The sequence below is a fragment of the Ruditapes philippinarum genome, unplaced genomic scaffold (genome assembly GCF_026571515.1).
Source record: "Ruditapes philippinarum isolate M1 unplaced genomic scaffold, ASM2657151v2 ctg2302_1_1_1_1, whole genome shotgun sequence".
NCBI classification, from domain to species: Eukaryota; Metazoa; Mollusca; class Bivalvia; order Venerida; family Veneridae; genus Ruditapes; species Ruditapes philippinarum.
In genome coordinates, this window is record NW_026866498.1 from 60,221 (window position 1) to 82,189 (window position 21,969).

General features: G+C 32.3%; 1 protein-coding gene across 1 annotated transcript in view; it reads left to right on the forward strand.

Annotated features, from left to right (window-relative positions):
• The window catches only part of LOC132732661 (interferon-induced protein 44-like), a 33,607-nt gene extending 14,824 nt beyond the window's left edge, over nt 1–18,783 (forward strand). Inside the window, exons 3-7 of the mRNA XM_060719132.1 lie at nt 4,040–4,249; nt 6,417–6,542; nt 16,039–16,210; nt 16,489–16,793; nt 18,658–18,783. Of these exons, the coding sequence (XP_060575115.1) occupies nt 4,040–4,249; nt 6,417–6,542; nt 16,039–16,210; nt 16,489–16,793; nt 18,658–18,783 (939 nt within the window). The remainder of the gene's footprint in view (nt 1–4,039; nt 4,250–6,416; nt 6,543–16,038; nt 16,211–16,488; nt 16,794–18,657) is intronic.
• Nucleotides 18,784–21,969: the final 3,186 nt, after the last annotated feature.

Consider the following 21,969-nt stretch of genomic DNA (forward strand, 5'->3'; position numbering starts at 1 on the left):
ACATATAATATTATAAACATAATATTTATAAGTAAAACATTTAAAATATAAAAGTTTTGAGTAAGATAAGTGCAAATCAAATTTTTAACCGCATGCGTTTTTTATAGGCTCTGAGGCGGGATCTCGTTAACGCGATACGGAAGAAGCGCCCCCATATGGGCCATGACCGCATCATACTTCATCAAGACAATGCGCCGGCCCACAGAGAGGAATCTACCCAGTTAGAGATCAGCCTTTTGGGGTTTGAGATCTAAGAGCACCCTCCATACAGCCCGGACCTCGGTCCGATGGACTTCCGTGTGTTCCCGGAGCTCAAATCACAGCTGCGTGGAAAACGCTTTGACTCAGCTGACGATATTGTTAAGCATACGCAAGCTATAGTCTCGTCCTTTACCGATAGCTGGTACGTGGAAACATACAATAAGTGGATCAGCCGACACAGGAAATGCATCGAAATTGCAGGTGACTACGTTGAAAAGGTGCGACGATCGATGGACTTTAACGTCGCATAACGTTGCAAATGACGTCGGCGTGCTCCAACTTAAGATAAAAACAGTTGTGAATACCACTTAAGTAAATTGTGGATTCTTATCTTAAATCTAAGAAAATTTCTCACAATATAAGAAAAATCTTATATTTAAGTCAAAAAATTAACTTAAGATCAGTTGTGAATACGGCCCCTGGTGTTTGTTATATGGTTATTTACTATTTTTATTATGTTTTAGTTTCTGTGTGTATGATGCTGATATTTTCAGATACTGTACAGTATATATTGAAATAAATGCGTATATATTTATATTTACGCTAACCCGACTACAACGTGTACTATAAAACAATTCTCAGAACTTCCCGAACAACCCTCGTACAATTTGGTTTGAACTACACAATACAGTCAATAAATGGTTAAATGTTATTATTCTGATGTCATACGTATCGTATAATAGGTCTTTCATTAAGAAAATATTACCTTTGTATGTTTGACAACAATTTTACATGTTACCGCTGTTAAATGAAAACTGGTTCAATCCAATTTGGCACAAAATTTACCCACCGATGGATTAGGGAATGTTTTTTATATACCGGAAAATCTTAGTTAGCCTTACGCACTTCCCACAAATAAATACTGTATGCGTGATACAACATGTATCATGACATGTTTTGTCTAATATATGTATTTTAAAATCAAGTTTGATTTTCTTGAAATATTTTGGCTCAGCTATGGGCATGCAACGTTAATCTGGATACTGTTATATGATAGTTTTTAAAGTTGACATTAGTTTATATCCGAAATTTGAATAATTGATTTTTGACTCATTTTTCTTTAGTTTTTAAAGTTATTAATTTAGCAAAGAGGTCATTGACATAGACTAAGATTTATTTGGTTGCTTTATATAAACTCATAAAACTTGCTAATTATATACGTAGATATGAGAAAGTTTGGATGAGCAGGGTTACTGAGAGTCTACAATGCTTATTGATATTAATTGGCATCCGCGCCGAAGCGCGGCGCCTCTTATGGAATGAGAAAGGACAATTGCAAGTTCTCGGGCCTTTTAGTCGGTTATAATAGCCGATCGTTCCGATTGTAGGGTGTTTGATTATTAAAAATGAATAGCGAACTGGAGAATTACGCAATGCTATTATATTCAAATGAAAAATCTTCCGTCAATTAATCGCGCTCTATTAATCGCGCTCTACGGGTTTTTTTATTAATCATATTGTAGTGCAAGGGATGTTATTGTTGTACATGCATCCGAAAGCTGTAAATAAGGTGATGACCTTAACACTGTGTAGGTCCGAATATCTATTTAAAACGGATGTACTATTCGTCGGTTTGCTACCGGTTTGCTACCGGAGAATAGCATCACACGTTTATTGTCCGGTCTCTCCCGGTTTCGGAGTAGATGTTTGATATCGTTACAGATAAATAAGTTTTTTTTCCAAAATGAATGGTATTGTCACTTAGTTTGGTTACAATAATTTATAAACACAGATCAACTCTCATATTTGCTGATTTTACATAAACTTACAATTAGAAACAACAAAACAACAACAACAACAATAGCATGTTTCATTTTATTTAGATAAAAACAATAAATATGTACAATAATTGAGTAAAAAGGTACATGTTTATGGTATTATTAAGACACCATCAACTTTGAAACATTTTATTTAATTTCTTATTCGTGTTTAGTAAAGATGCTTAGGAATTATTCTAAGTTACAAATTAGATTTTATGAATTATTCAATTGATTAATAATCTAAAAATGATAAAGAAAAATACAATTGTACATGTACATGGTTTAAGAATAAACAATATAATATATTGAAAGATTTACCATAATTTACTGACTTTTTCCAGTTAATTTTTGACTTATAATCGTCAATCAATATGACAATCTATGTCTTAAAATTTATTTTACAATTTTAATAAAACAAAGTATTAAATGTAAAACATCTGTATTAAAATAGCACGTAAAACACAAAAAATAAAAACAATATTCATAAAATTATAAGAATATGTAAAAAATATTAAAATAGATATAAAAATTATTGTATAAAAAAAACAATTATGCTTAACATAATCAACATGGTAATATAACCAGTGTCACATATTTACTAAGTGTGAACAGATACCTTAAGGGGGTTCTGCGCTAATAGCGATAACATAATAAGGGACAATTACACAAGTGTGGTGTTGATCATGCCTTACACAAATGGATAATAAATGATTGTATATATCCGTTGCTATTAATAATCACGATATAACATTTATAGCCATAAAAATAACAATTATAACATAACATTATATATATATATATTTTATTATTTCCAAAATGTAAAAAAATCTATTGATTTTGACTACTATTTTCTATGTTACAAAGAAAATACCACATGAACTTGAACTTCTATCAAATCACCAATATTAATGATAATATCCAAAAATACCCCTGATATAGTATAAATAAACTTATACCATATGGGGAGTATATTTTGAATATCATTGACCCGTATTATTTGGATATTATCGTTAATATTGATAAAATTTCAAGTTCCTGTGGAAAAAAAGTAATATTTTAATCTAGCATGCTTACCAAAGTTTATTATGAACAATGTCTTTCGCCCGCTCATTCTTAAGTGATATACAATTCTGGTAAAAACCAATTTACCATTGAAAAGTTTATAAGAATGTCTTGTCATCATATGTCTACTAGTTCATCTTCACTTGCTGCATTACTTGTTTGGACGCCCTTTGATGCTTTGCATCAATGTTTTTCTTGTATTTTTATTGTGTTGAGTGTCCTTTCTAATAGAAGAGTACAGCTTTAATCAGATGAGAGTAGAAGGAATATAATTTTCTCATGCACATTTCATTATATAACATGTATTATCTTTTGAGTTATATGATATGATTACTTCGTTTACACGATGTCATTTTACAATTACTTTGTTAGATAATCAGAGTTTTTAAGTTGCAATATCATTATTTAAAAAAAATACATAATCTAAATAGATTAACTTGTGTGTAGTTCACTTCTTAGTCCAACACATACAAACGGTTGAAAGGAGACAAATTATCATTTCTGAAGCGGTTTCCATGTTATATTTTTGAAATGCTTATTCAATGATTCATTATCTTATAAAAGTCATAATCCTTTCTCTTCCATGTTTTATGGCTCAGTTCATAAGTGCGTGCTCAATATTTTACAGTGGAAAACACCCTAAAACCTTCCATGTGCATAATCTAAAAAAATAATTTGAACATATTTTGGATGGATCGCATCTTATAGATATCTTGCTTTATTTGCATTAAAATTGCCCACCAGCAGTGCTTTCATCTTGTGGGACAGATTTAAAAAATGTGTTATTTCATAAATATTTGTATATATTTAAGTTTTCCCAGTTAAATTGGATTACAGTTATTATTAGCACTAATAATTTGTATTTATCATGATTACAAAGAAAGATCTGCTAGTCGAGTGTAACCTCTGTTATAAGAACTTTAGACAACTTACAGAAATTTGTTTTGCGTTTGCAGCGAAATTACAAGCTTATAGAAGAAATTAAAAGTGATCAAATGAGCCTACATATTGAGGAACATAACGGCAGAAAATGGAATTTGTTAGTACTTGGTCCGTGCGGATCGGGGAAGTCATCCTTAATTAACTCCGTATTAAGTATTTCTAAAGGGAAATATATCAACAGTGCTTTCGCATGCGGAGTACAAATGGGTTACACTACATCAAAGGTATTTCATGAATAAAATAACAAATAATATGACCCTTCCAAAATAGAAAATAACTTTTGCCTTGTATGAAATGACAATAGGTCCAATAAAATGATTGTGTCAGCACGACCTCTCAGGACATTCTGTTAAAGTGAAATACGGAAAGTAGATATATATCCCATTTTATTATTAATTGTTACTGAATAGGCTTGATATTTTAATGGACATAATTAAGACAGTACTGTATCTACAAAATTAAGTATATTAACTTTAAAAAGAATTGTTTTTTCTTGTTTAGGTCGATTTATGTTATTTCTACTTTCCCTTTTCATTGTATGTTACATTTATATGCGTTAGTGCGTGCGTGTATGTGTGTGTACTTGTCAATGGTATAAAATGCTCAGCTTCGATCGGATACAATATATTACCAATTTTATTTTATCTTTATTTTCAACAGTTTCAACTTTAAAAAATAATATATTAAGGTGTCATCTTTTTTAGCGCACTTGTATACACACGGAGGTCATAGAAAAATAACGTTTTAGTTGGAAATAAAAGGCCTTCTATTATCTCGTTCCCTAAGGTGCGTTGCGGTTAGATACGCGTTTGATTGATGTTTTCTGGGTACACTGCTTTTAGTTCACCTGAGCTAGCTCAGGTTGAGCTTTAAGGATCGATGAATGTCCGTCGTCCGCCGAACGTCGTCCGTCGTTTGTCTTCGGACCATATTTTTTCGTTAACACTCTAGTGGTCACATTTTTGCCACAGTTATCATCAAACTTTGTCAGGATGCTTGTTTCGTTGTTTAGGTAATTGCTCGGATGAGTTCGAACATGGATCATCTCGAATGAAAAACTAGGTCACAGGAGCTAAAAGAAAGAAATCTTGTTCACACTCTAGTGGCTACTGTATTGATCCAAATACATGTATCACGGAAATTGGTCTGAAACTTTGTTTTGGTGATTTCTAGATCAAGTTTTAATATGGGTCACCTTGAATCAAAAACTAGGTTACACCGCCCAAATATGGAAAAAAAACTTGTTAACACTCTAGTGGTCACATTTTCAACTCAATTGTCATCAAACTTGATCAGAATGCTTCTCTAGGTAATTGCCGATATGAGTTCAAACATGGTTCCTTTCGAAAGAAGACTGGAAAAACGGGAAATTTCTCTGAAAATTTGTTTTGACGATTTCTAGGTCAGGTTCGAATATGTGTAATCTGGGGTCAAAAACTAGATAACACCGCCCCACCTAAAAAAACATTGTTTACACTCTAATGGACACATTTTCGAATCAGTTGTCATCAAATTTGGTCAGGATGCTTGACTAGTTAATTGTTCGGAGAACTTTGAATATGGGTCATCTTTAATATAAAACAAGTCACAGGAGTTAAAGCTAGAAAAAAAATATTAACACTCTTGTAGGTACTGTTGTAAGCCAAATATCCTGGAAATTGGTCTGCAAATTTGTTTTGGTGATTTCCAGGTCAAGTTGAATATGGGTCACCTGGTGTCAGAAACTAGGTTGCATTGCCCAAAAATGGAAACATTGTGTTAACACTCTAGAGGTCATATTTTCGACAAACTTTGTCAGGATGCTTGCCTTAGTAATGGCTCGGATGAGTTCGGTGGGACAGGTGAGCGATCTAGGGCCATCTTGTTTCTTATAACTCTTCAAATTAATATTAATTCATATACATGTATATCTACAGTGTGTTAAAATTCAATTTGTAAAATGGTACTTCACAATATGGTTTTAATCAGATCAATCGTCGCACCAACAATAAATTGTGATACGGCGACTTCCCAGGTTTACTGGTGAATGACGACCTCGGGTGCCCCTCTATACATTATTTCAGGCATGGAAGGACACCTGAGTGGAAACCATCGACGTTTAATAAGCTGGATAGCTTCCTCGCATGAAAGAAAATTAAGTCCCTTGCGGAATTTGAACCTAAAGCGGTGAGCATCTATTGAAACAACACAATTGAATATATATATATAGGTATGACTTTAAAACAATTGAGTAATAAAGTAATTCTTCTTATTTAAAAATAAAAATGCAATACATAAAATATAAGATTTTTAAATTATTTAGTAATAAAGTAATTCTTCTTAATATTTAAAAATAAAAATGCAATACATAAAATATAAGATTTTTAAATTATTTATATTTGTATTTAACAGTTTAGGTCCTACGCACGTGGTTCGTTTGATAATTTGAGGTTTTACGATACTGCCGGACTTCACCAAGGATTCAACATAGACATGATGACAAGTATTATTAGTGGAAGAGTTAAAGAAGGGTATGACGTAAGTAGAAAAATATTGGTGAACAGAGTGAAAATCTTGAAAGAGATAAAACCTCCGATAGCAATGACAACAACAGTAAAAGTAATTTTTATATTGGGGAATTTGGGTGGTGGCAATAATGTGACAGAAATAAGTCGACAGAGCAAAGTCATAACCGTTAAAGACAAAGTGTTTGCTAAAAGTTTACGTGATGAGACAAAACACTCTGTTTGGTTTTGATATTTTTTCTTAGCGGTTTGATAGTGAAGCATTATATGTTTTATTATCGTCTTTCTTAATATCATGCGTCGTTTTTAATCCTACTGTTATTTAAGTTTTTTGCCTTTTCTTTAAGGTTTATCTATTTAGATTGTTTGGATATTAGATAACAATTGAATAAAACTTTGTCATTTCACAAACGTCGACAAACAATTGGCATGATTTGTCTCAAAAAGCATGATTAATTCAGTCTTGTGTCTAGGTTAAACTGCCTTAATATAAGTCCTCACATCGAAAGCTTTCGATCCTTTCGTTGTATATTGCCTTGCAACTGGCAGTCCAGCCATCTGTCCGCCTGTCTGTTAACAAGTCGTATCTCTATCTGAATCTTTTGAACCGATAGAATGAAATTTAAACGATTTAAAAGAAACGTTGATCACAATGGGACGATGTGCGGAATTCAGGTTATGTACCTGGCAGTCCGTCCGTCTACTCATCTGTTAGCAACTTCGTGTCTGCTATGTATCTTTTGAACCAATTGAAGGAAATAAGAACCATTTGGCAGAAATGCTTCCTATTATGAGACGCTAAAACTTCCTCGAATCAGAATTGGCCTTTTTCGAGTAAAAAGTAAACAATCTTTCTATGATGTAAAAAAGGCCAAGTAAATCACTTATACGCTGGATAGAAAGCAGAAATACCGACAAAATGATGTATAAAGCTACGTAAGGTGAATGCTGATATGACTTTTTGAAATATTTATGAAAATTTATCGAAAATTTCGAGTGTCTGGTGTTTAACGTATAACGTTAAGTGGGTGGGATATCTCAGGTAAAAAATTTACCTGTACACATCACCTGATTAAAAATTCGTCACGCTTGATCGAACTTTAGCTATGAAAAGTACTGTTTAGTTAAAAAGCAGTTATGTAACATAATTATAATATACATATATCATTGAAAATGAGCTCGCGGACAAAGCGAGGGCTTTCATCAACAAACAGTGAAGGAGAATGTACTAGCGCTTTAGACTCAACAGTTTTTAAAGATTCAGATTTTTCGCCAATTGACGAAAAAAAGAAGAAGAAAAAACAAAAGCAGAAAAACAAAAAACAATGGCTGACTTTATGGAAACGTCTAATAAACAAGATCTTCTAGGTAATAAATCCGTAGAAAAAATGTTAGACACGATAAATGAAAAATTGTCAAATGTAATTACAAAAAGTGATATTTCTTTAATAAGACAGGTTGTCATTGACACCGTAAATGAAATGAAAGAGCAGTTTCTCAGCTCACTCGTAAAGCGTTTGGAAATACTTGAGGGGAGTGTCCATGACCAGGCGTCTGAAACAGATCAACTTAAAAAAGATTTGAAAAACAAACAAAATGAATTAGATGAAATAAAGGACAAAATGCAATGTATTCGTGATAGGGTCAGACGAGAAACTGAAACAAATGACAGGGTTTTAAATGACCTAGAGCAGTACAGCCGCAGAAACAACATTAGAATATATGGTGTTCCTGGCGATTCAGAAAAACAGTCCTCTCAGGAAACAACTACAAAGGTCGTGTCCCTTTTGAACGAAAAACTTTCAATGTCAATAACAGAAGAGAACATTGATATAGCACACAGGTTAGGGCAGTACAAAGGGAAAAATCGACCTGTTATTGTAAAGTTTGTACGAAGACAAGTTAAAAATGAAGTTTTCGAAAAAATAAAGAGATTGAAAACAACAAATATTTTCATAAACCATGATCTCACGTGGTTGAATCAACAGGTGCTATCTTCTCTTCGCCTTAAAGATACAAATGCAGTAAAAAAATGCTGGTGTACGGATGGAAAGATTTTTGCGACATTCATGGACGACCAAAATGGAATAAAACGATTTAAGACAAAAGAAATCAAGTTTGTCGATTTTGATTACTGGTTGAACCTTCCGTGGCCAGGAAAAGGAAATCCCAAATAGACTATTTAGAGATAAAACATGATAATATGGACAGCCTTTGACTTTAAATTGTTTTTCTCCCTAAATAAACAGTTCTACGGAATATGAAAATGCTAAAACTTAAGTTACAATGATTTTAAAATAACAAATGTCTACATATACTTGACATTTAGCAAAAAAAAAATTGTTTTGCTTTTGCTTTTGTTGTTTATTTATTCAATCTTTTTTGGGTATAGTCTCTGTAATGATCTTGTCTTTTTTACCAAGACATTACCCTAGAGATTTTTCATGCATATCTTTGTGTTTAGCGTGACTTATAATAATAAATAATAATAATAAAAACAATAATAAAAGCAATAATATTAATAAAAAGCAATATAATCAATAAAATAATCACAAAGATAGATTTTTTTTTTTAGTATGTTTAAACATGTTTTTTTTTTTTGTTGTTGTTTTTTTTTAATCTCTCTGTAATGATCTTTTCTGTTTCGTTTTGTTTTTCGCTTTTTCGCAAAGACATTACTTTGAGGTTCTTTTTCAATATAACTTTAATTTAGTGATACACTATTCATTGTGCTTTAAAAAATTTTGTTTTTGTTTTTTCTCCATCACTCTATTCATGCATCACATAATAAATGCATAAATACTTAGAAGTCAGTTTTATAAAAGTGCATATTATGCCTTAAAGTTATATCTCTGCAAGAATCAACACTTAGCATTTACTGTATGCTTAAATATATATGATGCCCAAAATTAATATCTATTGGTTTGAACTGTTCTCTTTTTTTTTCTCACAATGAAACTTTTTTATGCATTTTTCTGTATATTTTTTTACTCAAAGTAAATTGTCTACCATTTTTCTTTTTATGTTTTTTATTTTTCTAAGAAATAAATGTAAGCTTTTAGGAAAATATCAGACGCTTATATCTTAATTTTAGCTCGATTTTTCAAATTACTTTTTTTATTTAAGCTATATTTATTTAAACTGAATTATTCTGGTTAAAAGAAGACAGTGTCTTTCAAGCACTTGTTTATATATAGAAGAAAAAGAAGAATAGTCCAGCCATCTGGGTTCATTTTACTCTCACATTTTTGCATTTATACAAAATGAAAAATATATCCAGTCTATAAGTGATTTATTTATTTTTCTCAAGTTTTATACTGGGAACAATTGTCCTTTCTGTGTTTATTTTGTATATATGTGTGTGTGTGTCTGTAACTGTTTATGTATGTATGAATGATTTATTGATTTGTTTGTGTTTTGTTCACATTACCTTCCTTGAAGCATGTATTTTTTCTTTTTCAAATATACGTTTTAGATGAATTCAAGTTGCCTAAATATCCAATCTTTGAATTGTAGATGTCTTAGCGGTTCAAAGAAGAGAATTGAGTTATTTAAATTTTTAAGCCGAAAAAAATGCAATATTTACTGTTTACAAGATTCACACGTAAACGTAAATATGTTTAGAAATATATACTGTGAATGGAATAGTGAATGTTTCCTGAGCCAAGGGACATCCAATTCACGGGGAGTTGCAATTCTTTTTAATAAAAATATTGAATATAAAATTCACAGCAAACATATTGATAAAAAAGGAATCTTTATTGTTTTAGATTTAACAATTGAGGAAAATACGAGTAGATTAACCCTATAAATATTTACGGTCCAAATACAGATCAACCAATTTTTTACAGTGAACTGTTTGATATCATTGACAGAATAGGAAACGATTCTTATATCCTGTGTGGAGATTTTAACTTAGTTCTAGATCCTGACAAAGATTATTACAACTATAAATTTGTAAATAATATTAAAGCTAGAAATTTTATATTACAAAATATTGATCAGCGAAATCTTGTTGATCCATTCAGAGAACTTTTTCCAAATCTGAACAGATACACTTGGCGTAAACCGACTCCACTCCAACAAGCACGCCTTGATTTTTTCCTGGTAACTGAAACAATTTTCCCTCATGTAGAAAATATTAAAATTGAGACAAGCTATCAGTCAGATCATTCAATTGTTATAATGAAGATAAAGTTTAATGACTTTATACACGGAAAAGGTCTATGGAAACATAATAATTCCCTTTTAAAAGATATAGATTATTTGAATAAAATACAGACAAAAATAGTTGATATTAAAAAACAGTATGCTTTACCTAATTATATATAACCTTGAAAATATATCGGAAATACCAAATGATGAAATTCAGTTTACGATAAACGATCAGTTGTTTTTAGAAACACTTTTAATGGAACTGAGAGGGACAGCTATATCTTACAGCAGTTATCTTAAGAAAAAAGAAAGAAATGATGAAAAAAGAATAATAAATTAAATACATGAAATCGAATCAAACTTGTCAGACGATAAACTTAACCGATTGCAAGAATTGCAAAATAATTTAAAAGAACTTAATAATATTCAGCTTCAAGGTTATCTTATAAGGTCAAGAGCAAAATGGACTTTAGAAGGAGAAAAACCTTCAAATTTTTTTTGCGGTTTAGAAAAACATAGTTACATAACTAAGACTATACATAAGATTCAAAAAGACGACGGTAGTATTCTTAATGATCAAAAGTTAATATTAAAAGAAATTGAAGATTTTTATAGAACTCTTTTCAGCAAAAAATCAGCATATGATGCAAATGATCAATTTTTACAATTTGTGGAAAATATAGATGCACCGGTTTTAAGTGAATCGGAATCCAATGTATTAGAAGGCTATATAAATTATGAAGAAGCTAGTAAAGTTTTACAAAATATGGCAAATAATAAAAGCCCGGGGACATCAGGCTTTAGTGCAGATTTTTATAAGGTATTCTGGAAAAATTTAGGTCCTTTTGTGGTAAGAGCTATCAATGATGCTTATACTTCAAATAAATTGTCAGTGACCCAAACACAAGGTGTAATAACATGTATTCCAAAAGAAAATAAACCTAAACAATTCGTGAAAAATTGGAGACCTATAACACTTCTAAATACCGTATACAAAATTGCTGCAGGTTGCATAGCGAATCGAATAAAACTTACTCTAGATAAACTAATAAATAAAGATCAAACAGGTTTCATCAAAGGAAGATATATTGGAGAAAATACCCGTCTTATCTATGATATCATGCAGTATACTGAAGAAAATAACATTCCTGGACTTTTCCTTTTAATAGATTTTGAAAAAGCTTTTGATTCACTCTCTTGGTCATTTGTACAGAATACTCTGTCTTTTTTTTAACTTTGGTCCGTCTATAAAAAAATGGTTTGATATTTTATATAAGGATGCAACTTCTGCTGTTAATCAATGTGGGTTTTTATCAAATTTTGTAAAAATAGGTAGAGGCTGCCGACAAGGAGATCCTCTTTCATGTTATATTTTTATATTATGTGCTGAAGTTCTAGCTTTAAAAATAAGAAATGATAAGATTATTAAAGGAATAAACATTAACAATGTAGAACATAAATTGTCACAATTTGCAGATGACACAACAATGATTTTAGATGGATCAAGTGCGTCTTTAAATAAATCTTTGGAAATCTTGTCAGATTTTGCACAAACTATCGGGACTTAATGTTAATTTTGATAAAACTAAGGTTGTGTGGATAGGAAAAATGAAATATTCTCAAAACAGTATAAAAACAAGATGGAAATTGTCTTGGAATCAACATCAATTTAAAATGTTAGGCATAAATTTTCATGTTGACTTAAGTAAAATAATAGATTTAAACTATAGCGAAAGAATAGATAATATCCGAAAGGTTATTCAAAATTGGAAAAGAAGAATTCTAACACCAATAGGTAAAATTGCTGTCATTAAATCTCTTTTGATTTCATATGCAAACCATTTATTCATTTCAATACCAAATCCTTCTGAAGATGTAATCAGTGTATTAAATAAAATGTTTTATGAATTTATTTGGCAAGGAAATGTAAAATAAAGTCTTCCATTATTGTAAAAACTATGCTGAGGGCGGCTTGCAGATGATAATATTTCCGCCTTTATCATGTCATTAAAAATAACATGGTTTAAAAAGAATAATCTCAAATGATAGTTGGAACTTGCAAAAGAAACAATCTTTTTTGGAAGGACACTTTTACAGCCTTATCACGATATATAGAATTAATTCCAATCGAAAATAATTCTTTCGGAAAACATACTTTATTTTATAACAATAACATATTATTGGTTCAAAAAGCGTATATTTAAAATTGTGGTTTCGATGCTGGTGTTTGTAACATAGAACACCTTATATCTGATGGAAAGTTTTTATCTTATAATGAATTTATAAAAAGATACAATGTCCAATCTAATATCTTAATTTTCAACGGTATGATTCTATCAGTAAAGCAATTTTTAAATAAATATAATATAATCTATAACATCCAACAGAAAAGCATTGGCCCAGACATACCGCTATACTTTAAAGATATTATATCAGACATAAATGGAGCAAAACCTTTCTATAATATATTAAATAAAAACAAATCAAAGCCAACAAGTATCGAAAAATGGACAAATAACCTTAATTTAGCTTTTAGTGAAAACGAATGGAAAATTATATTCGAAATGCCTTTTAGAATTACAAAATGTGCTAAGTTGCAATGGTTCCAAACAAAAATTTTACACAGGATTATTGGAACCAATCATCTTTTATACAAAATTAAGTATAAAGAAAGTCCTTTATGTTCTTTTTGTAGTAATGATGTTGAAAGCATTGAGCATCTATTCTGGATGTGTCCCATTGTCAAAAAATTTATAAAGGAATTTCTTAAAATAAATGAAGCACCTTTTTTATCTTTGGGTATAAAAGAAATGATGTTTGGCTATAATGCAAAGGATGATTTATCTAACGCAAAAAACTTATTTTTAGTATACTTTAAAAATGTATATTTATCAGTGTAAAATGCTTGATCTTTCTTTATCAATGATTGCAGCCAAAAACTTTTATAACACAAAAGCTCAAGACTGATAAAGAGGTAGCAATCATAAATAATAGATTACCGAAATTTGAAAATGTTTGGAGTCTTTTTAGAAAATTTATTTTTATATTTTTAAAAAAGAAAAATGTCAGCTGAGAAAATATTATTTCTACACTGAAAAGTACTGTTTTTTGAGTTTAAGTAATTAAGAAATAATTCAAGCCAAAATAGCATGCTTTAGATTTTATATACTGTTGATGCTTTTGAAACTATTTCTTAAAAAAATACGGTTATGAGTGCGAGTATGAATGCATGTGTCGTCCCTGTCTCTTTGTGTTTTTTGTTGTTGTTGTTGTTGTTGTTGTTGTGTGTGTGTGTGTGTGTGTGTGTGCGTGCGTGCGTGCGTGCGTGCGTGCGTGCGTGCGTGCGCGTGCGTGCGTGTGTGTGTGTGTTTTCTTTTTGATTTTTTTTTGTAATTGTTGTTTTTTTTTTCTTTCATTACATTGGTTCCACATCTGGTATAACCGTTCATATGCATGAAAACAAATAATTGTAAAACCACTGTGGGATGTGCTTCGACCCACAAATGGTTATATGACGAAGCGAATAAATGGGGTTACCCCATGTGGGGCCTGAAAAAAAAAAAAAGAATTGGCCTCGCTCAGGGGGTCACATGATTTCTGCTTTGTTGCCCTTTGCGAAAATTTTAAAAATCATGACCCTTGGGTGAGTACTGGCCCAACCCTGGTTGTCACTAAGTTTTTTCTATACTTACAAACATATTTTGAAAGTATTTGCTTCTGAACTCTTAACGCAAAAACTTAAATATTAGCATGAACCATAAAATGAGAGTCATTCACATTTCTACAAGAGTAACACTAACCATGTCATTGTCCTGAGGGTCACATTTCTAATGTAGATTGATGTATTAAAAGACACATCAAATCTTTTTGTGAATAACTACAGCACTCGGAGCTTGCTTATATATTTGGCATGTGCAATTGCCTAGTATACCTCTATGATGTTTTATGAATCATGCAGGGTCAAAAATGCTCCCACCCTTGGAGGATATTCAGTACAGAACGTATAATTAAAGTAAAACATTTTTGGTGAAATTTCTTTATTGGGTCTATTAACTTATTGAAAAATTATATTGATTACTCAAACACTTCTTTTATTCAGAAGTATAATACCCCATCTTTGTTCTTGTTCATAATCATTTCATTGAAAACGAAAAGGCTTCAAACCCATTGACGATACCTTATCACTATGAGTAGCATACTAGTATCATACCATCATCTTACAAGTCCCACCAGAAAATAAATGTTCCAAAGATGCATTTACAGTTCTTTTTATCACACATGGTCCATGCAATTTTATTTTCTTTCCAATGATTCTATTGCGGGCGTTTTGTTGTTTCTTTGTGTGTGTGTGTGTGTGTGTGTGTGTGTGTGTGTGTGTGTGTGTGTGTGTGTGTGTGTGTGTGTGTGTGTGTGCGTGCGTGCGTGCGTGCGTGTGTGTGTGTGTGTGTGTGTGTGTGTTTTCTCTTAATTTCGAATCGATTACATTTTTACTCTCATTTATGAAATAATAACTATCTGGCCAACCGTTGATATTTAACAAAACACATTTTACAAAGCGATAGAAATATTTCAATTTATTGTTAACAGTCTTGCCGAAAAATATAGGTAATAAAGGAACGGGGAAAGTTGTGTAATAAAAAATGCAATAATGTAGTTCTTTGCTTACTGTCAGTGTTTATCTAACTATATACTCACTTTTAAAGTTAACTGCACAAATCACACGAACAGATATGTTTGTAACACTAAGAAACTCCTCATTTCATTAGCATGTTATTTTGAAGAACTGTGCTAACGTAATGTCAAACGGTCGACTTTATATTTTAAAACAAAGTAGTACATTAAATTACTATAGGCGTAAGAGAATACGGATCTATTACTTAAATTCGGCTCTCTCTCTCGGTGGTTGTATTTGCAAGCTACCCTCCGGGCCCCTTGGCACCGTCTTCAGAAAAAATCAACATTTAAACAATGACAATTATGAAAGTTTCAATTTAATAACATCCGAAAATGTGTTCTAAAGGCGATCATCATGGGACCATCAATGAGGAACGTTCGTGTCATTCCATGAAAAGCGGTGTATGGTCCCAAAGTCAAAAAGCGTGTGCAAACAATGGGACTAAACCAAGGCTCGTTTCATATCTTATTTTGATCTTAAATCACCAATAGTATACAAACACTTATAAGCGGTAAGAGTTTACATTGAGTGGTCTAAAAATAAGAAATCAACAGTCGCGTTATCTTCGTTTAGCCTTCTTGATTCATTAAGAACATATTATATTCCCTACAACCTTTATATACTTGGTTAAACAAGCACGATAGAAATATAAAAAAAGAAAGCGTATATATAATTTCAGTTTTTCTTAGGTGGAATTATTGAAGAGGATAACCCGTTCTACAGAAAGAATCCTTCTGAGGCAGACATGATGCATTGTGTCATTTATGTAGTGGATATTTGTTTATTAAGTGTGATGGATAGTTCGTTTACACATAGTATTAGAAAGTTGCAAACAAAACAGATAAGTTCTGGTGGGTGACTTTTGTATAGTTTCATAACAAAAAAAATGGAATACTCAATTTAAAACTATAATCATCAAACATTAGGAAAGCTTTTCAAATACAGAACATTTTTTCATTTGCTGTACACGCTGGCAGGTTTATATCTATCTTCAAAATGATAAAAGACGAAAAGGCTTTAGACTTAATATAAAAAAACAACATTTTTTCGTTTTCCTATAAAAGTATAAAAAATAAGTGTAGCAAGGTAACTTGTCCTAGGGCAAATGTATTTATGTTTACTGTTTCAGATTTACAACGCATTTTAATTCTTACGAAATGCGATGAGTTATGTGATGAAGTCAATAAAAATGTAGTTAACATCTACAGAAGTAAAAAGGTATTAGAAGAAATTAATAGAGCAAGTGATTTATTTGGTCTTCCTAGAGGAAATATACATCCAGTGGTAAATTATGGAGAACGCGTAACGACAATCAACCCAGATATGAATATCCCTATTCTACTTGCGCTTCAGCAGTGTGTGAATTTCTCCAACGATTTTATGGAAAATATATTGCAGAGAAACGTCATGCAGAATAATGCTAATAAATGGCAAGTATTTTTACATTTGTTTTTTTTTTTCACATTTCTGAATCATATCATGTGCTTTAGACATAGTTTTGATACAAATATATGATTGGTGGCATTTTCAGACTTAAGAAAATCTCGCCATTATTCAAAACACATATCTGTAAAGTTTTGCCAAAACTAATTGTAAGTAACGTGGTATTTTCTGGTTTTTCGGAATTATTGATTCTGATAATAGGGCAATGAGATATCTATCATTGTCTGTGATTAAAATATCTTTTTCTCTGATTTTATTGCTTTTGAAGATTTTCTTCTTTCCCACTTCAAAAATATAGAAAGTAGTTTCAAATATCTTTTTCAGCCCTAAACTTTAACGTCTTTTTATACGCCCGAGAACATTTTGGCGTATAATGGCGTATATTGTTATGCACCTGGTTGTCCATCTATCCGTTGGTCCATCCGTCCGTCTGTGTGCAGGTTTCGTGCCCGGTCTGTATCTTTTGAACCGGTGGAAGGAAATTAAAACTACTTGACAGAAATGTTAACCCATTATGAGACAAAGTAAAGAGCGCAGGTTTGGCCTTTCACAGGTGAAGATCAAGTTCACACTTTATCATTTTGTAGAAGTTTCAAATTTTCGTGTCCTCTCTTATCTTTTGAACTGATGACTTTTTTGTAGAAATATTATTTACAATGAGACGGTGTGCAGAACAAGTATTCAGACTTCCTTAGATCAAATTGGCCCAGCCCCAGGATTACATGATGTATTTAGACTTATATAAGGGTTTTCTTGTGCAGTCTGAATCTTTTGATCAAGTGGAAGCAAATTCGAACTAACTGGCGGAAATGTTAACCATAATGAGACAATGTGCAGAGTGCAAGTTTGACCTCCCTCAGGACAAGGTCAAGGTCACACTTGGTCTTAATATATTGATTTCAATTTTTTTTTTATCGCAATCTATCTTTTAACCGATTGTATGAAATGTTACTTTTACAGAAATGATCTGCAGATCGCATGTTTAGGCTTCTTTCGGGGCAAGTTCAAAGTCACACTGACTTATTCAAAATCCTAATATCAGTGTAGATATATCAAAGGGAGACAAAGAAAGAAAGAAAGAAAGAAAGAAAGAAAACGTAAAAGATTATATGGCATTCTAGAATTCTGATTTGGTGACGTGTTTATATGCCTTTGGCATTTTGTTTTATTATTACAGGTATTAATGTGTTGTTGAGTTCAACAGTAGAACAGTGGAAAATTTTAAACAATGACAGTTATATTTTTAATCGAAAGAAGTTGATCATTTATATTTCTTTCATTTCCTTTTGTTACTTTGTTTTACAATACATAAAGCCTACAGAACATAAATCAACTCCTACGCAAAATGATTTCTTTAATTTGAAACTTTTCCCGCGCAAATATGGATATGCTAGTTCAATAGAAAAAAATATATAATGTGATTTAAAACGATGCCAAATTATTACCAGCGATAATGATTTAAAAGATGGAAAATAGATGAAGCTTTAATTGTTCTGATATTAAAAGATTGGAGAATTGTCACTACCATCAGACTGTTCTTAAGATGTTAAACAGACAACCGGGCCCGCTGGAACACTTTTCATTGCCTAGTCTGACAGTTCTGGTTTCTCCGGATGTTTCAATATTAGGCTTCGCCTGCATCAGCTTACCAGATACAGTGAAACATGCACACAGTTCATCATTTTGTTTCATAAAGTAATTTCAAATTAGTAATTACCTCGATTTACGGTCATTCCGGCTAGCCTGAACAACCGTAACAAAGGCTACTTCTGAAATAAGAAAATCTAACATCTGATTGTCCATCCGCTCGTCCGTCAATATGTTAGTATTTGGTATCTTAAATGACAATTTGCAGACGATGTTTGCCTTAACGGTAGTATTTATGGCAAGAGGACAACACATGGACAAGACCTTACCACAGGAGTATGTCATCATGTGCAGTTCTGTGGAATTGAAACTTGGGGCCAGTCGGCGATTTTGAGATTTGAGCTGAAAAGATAATTTACAGTTAGATTTTCGGTTAAATGTCGGTCAAATACTAGTACGAGTATTCCTGAAAAACACACTTATACAAGCGGACACACGGTGATACCGCTAGCCGTACCACAAATGGGATTTCGCGGATTTAAGCCTGCGGCTGACAGGAGCAAGTCGGTATGTGCGAAATATCAGCTGAACTGAGCCGGAAAACCAGTACACCCGGAATCAGATTCCGGTTAGCCGGGACAGCCGGTCTAGGCAAAAACATTGTTCCAGCTTCTCCATTTGATTTGTCTTGCTTTCTTAGGGAACATTTAAGTAAGCAACTGTATACTTGCTTTCTTAACATGTATATTAAAACAAACAAGAAACTTAATAAAAATTTTGACATCATATTTCAATCCGAAATTCAAAATGATGCTCTGTTTTTTTTTAACATTTGAAAAGTGAAAATAATTAGAATGATTTTTTTCTAGACGTTCCAATGTATCTAATAAATTATCAATATTTGTTATAGATTGTTGTATTTTGTAAATGAAGAATACTAATAATAAAATTATGAACTTTTTAAAACCTTACTATGAAACTTCTTCATTACTGAAACCTGATCATGGACAACTAATATTCATGGAAGAAGTTACCTTGTACCAGAAGACACACTTTAGTCGGTTTTAATTGGACTCTATTTCTCTACATTCTATCGTGACATCAGCATTGTATTCGACACATGTACGGTTTTCCGTTAGAGCCTGCGCGGTTTCGCGCTTTCGTCGAATCGCGAAAAACACCATACCGTGACGCAAAAACACGATGCAATAAAGCGTAAACACGATAAGAGATCGCGAAAATACGATGCGAAAAATATCGAGAAAACGCGATATCAATGGCGCGAAAACGCGATATTTTTGGCATCGTGTTCTTGTGATCTCATATCATGTTTTCGCGTTTTCGCCTTTCTGACTAGAAATAGAGTAAGTACAAGCTTCCCTTAAAACATAAGCTGACAATTGCAAGTGACATGAGATAATTCTTATAATAATGAATTTGGCAGTTATATGTATGTGCAAATAACATACTCATTATATGAATAATTATCATAAGGTTTACATTAGGTCAGTCTGGTAAAGTTGTGGTATAGACCTTTAAACGAAGCGGTCCGTCGCTATGAAAAATTGACCGGAAATAGTATTTTTTCGCGCAAGCGCAATTTGCGTAGGGCAAAAAGAGCCTTGCCCTACATAGGAATGTAGTAGATATTCATAGACAATTCCGAGTTAGTTTAAGGTAAAAAGTAGAAAATCATATAAAAAAGCTTTAAAAATAAAGTGACATTATGCTCGTATTTCCATAGTCAAGTTAAGCTGAACTGACTATATATTTCAAAAGGTTGACTGTTAAAATGGTGATTGACCAACAGTTCATATTGGAAAATGTTAAGGATAAAATTTAAATCTGCCTATAATATAAAAAGACTACTTTTTTACGAAATGAACGTTGCAGGTTAATTCTAGCGGATATTTACGAAAATTCCATTTGAATCCATGTGTTGTTTACTCTTAATGTGAAATTTCTTTTTTATATTGAAAGGAATTATTGAAAAATGAAAATTTATTTTGATATTCACTTGTTCACTCATTTATACCATTGGATGGGCATAATGTCACTTTAACAGAAACACAAAAGATGCCTTCATAGCTTTGTGGCCAAGATTGTCCAAAAAAGGCATGGAAAAGACGATTGTTTAAGAATTGCACGTTCACGTTTAAAGTACTTACCGCTTTAATTTATCTCAAAATTTCTTTTTCTGTGTGACATAACTTGAAATCACGCCTTTTATAGCCTTTAAGTACGCTAAAATGTAATATTTCGTTATTGCGCTTTTGCCCGACGCAGAATGTGAATGCGCGAAATGCAACATACGTTGCTATCGAAAAATCGTACTGTAAAAAGGTCTATAATGCATTTTGGTGGTAGCAGATGAGGTTAATTTGTTCACAATCACTCATTATTGAGTCTTCTGTATAGGTTATCTTCATTGCATGCAATGGCAGATCCTAATCCTTAAAACCAAGGGAAACGCTTCTTTTACGATTTAATAGGCTACCTCTCACTTCGTGGCCAGTTGAGTTTTAAGTGATCACAATCTATTCGTCATCTGTGGTCCTCGCCTCCGTCCGTTAACATTTAAAAATTATCTCTGAAACGACAAGGCCCAGAGCTTTGAGATTCTATACGAATATATTTTTTTTCAAATCATGACACCGGTGTCATATTTGCCCCAACCGGGGGCATATGGTTTACTATATACTTTTACAGGAAAATCTTTAAAATGTCTTCTCTGAAATTGCAAGGCCTAGAGCTTTGTGCTTTGGTGTAGACTAGTAGACTTCTACCAAACATATATGGGAGACATATTGTTTTTGTACATTACATCTGTCTGTCTGTCTATCTGTGCTTCTCCTTAACCGCTGGTTCGATTTTATTTTATATAAAATATCGTGTTTTCGCCTTCGCGGTCAATAGGGCGAAAACGCGAAAACACGATACGAATCGCGAAAACACGATGCGAAAATATCGCGTTTTCGCGCTATTAATATCGTGTTTTCACGTTTTCGCCCTACTGATCGCGAAGACGAAAACACGATGGGAGATCGAGGCCAAAACGCGAAACCACGATATTAATAGCGCGAAAACGCGATAGTGTTCGCATCGTGTTTTCGCGATCTTGTATCGTGTTTTCACGATTTCGTCCTTAGGGCGACAGCGCGAAACCACGGTGGCCCTAACGGAATTCCGTACACATCGGACAATTGTTCAAAATCACCTATGTATTCGAAGAACTAATTATAAAAATACACGATAAAATGCAGTCCTAGACGGGTGTATATTATGCTATTTTATTAAGTTGCTCTGGCACACAAATGATCTCTCTTGCTAAAGAAGAAACCGGTTGACACATAAAGTATCGTTTATATTGATAACATGCCTGAAAAGTTGCAAAACATGACATAGAATCATTTATTTTAACCTTACAAAGTTGGCAGTTTTCTATCACGACAGGTTAAGAGGAAAAACTGACAAGTTACAAGAATTTCATGATAACAAACCCCTTGACAAACCTCTTGAAAGATGATAACAAATACTATCGGCCGAATTATCACACCACAAACTTAACATTGATTAAAAT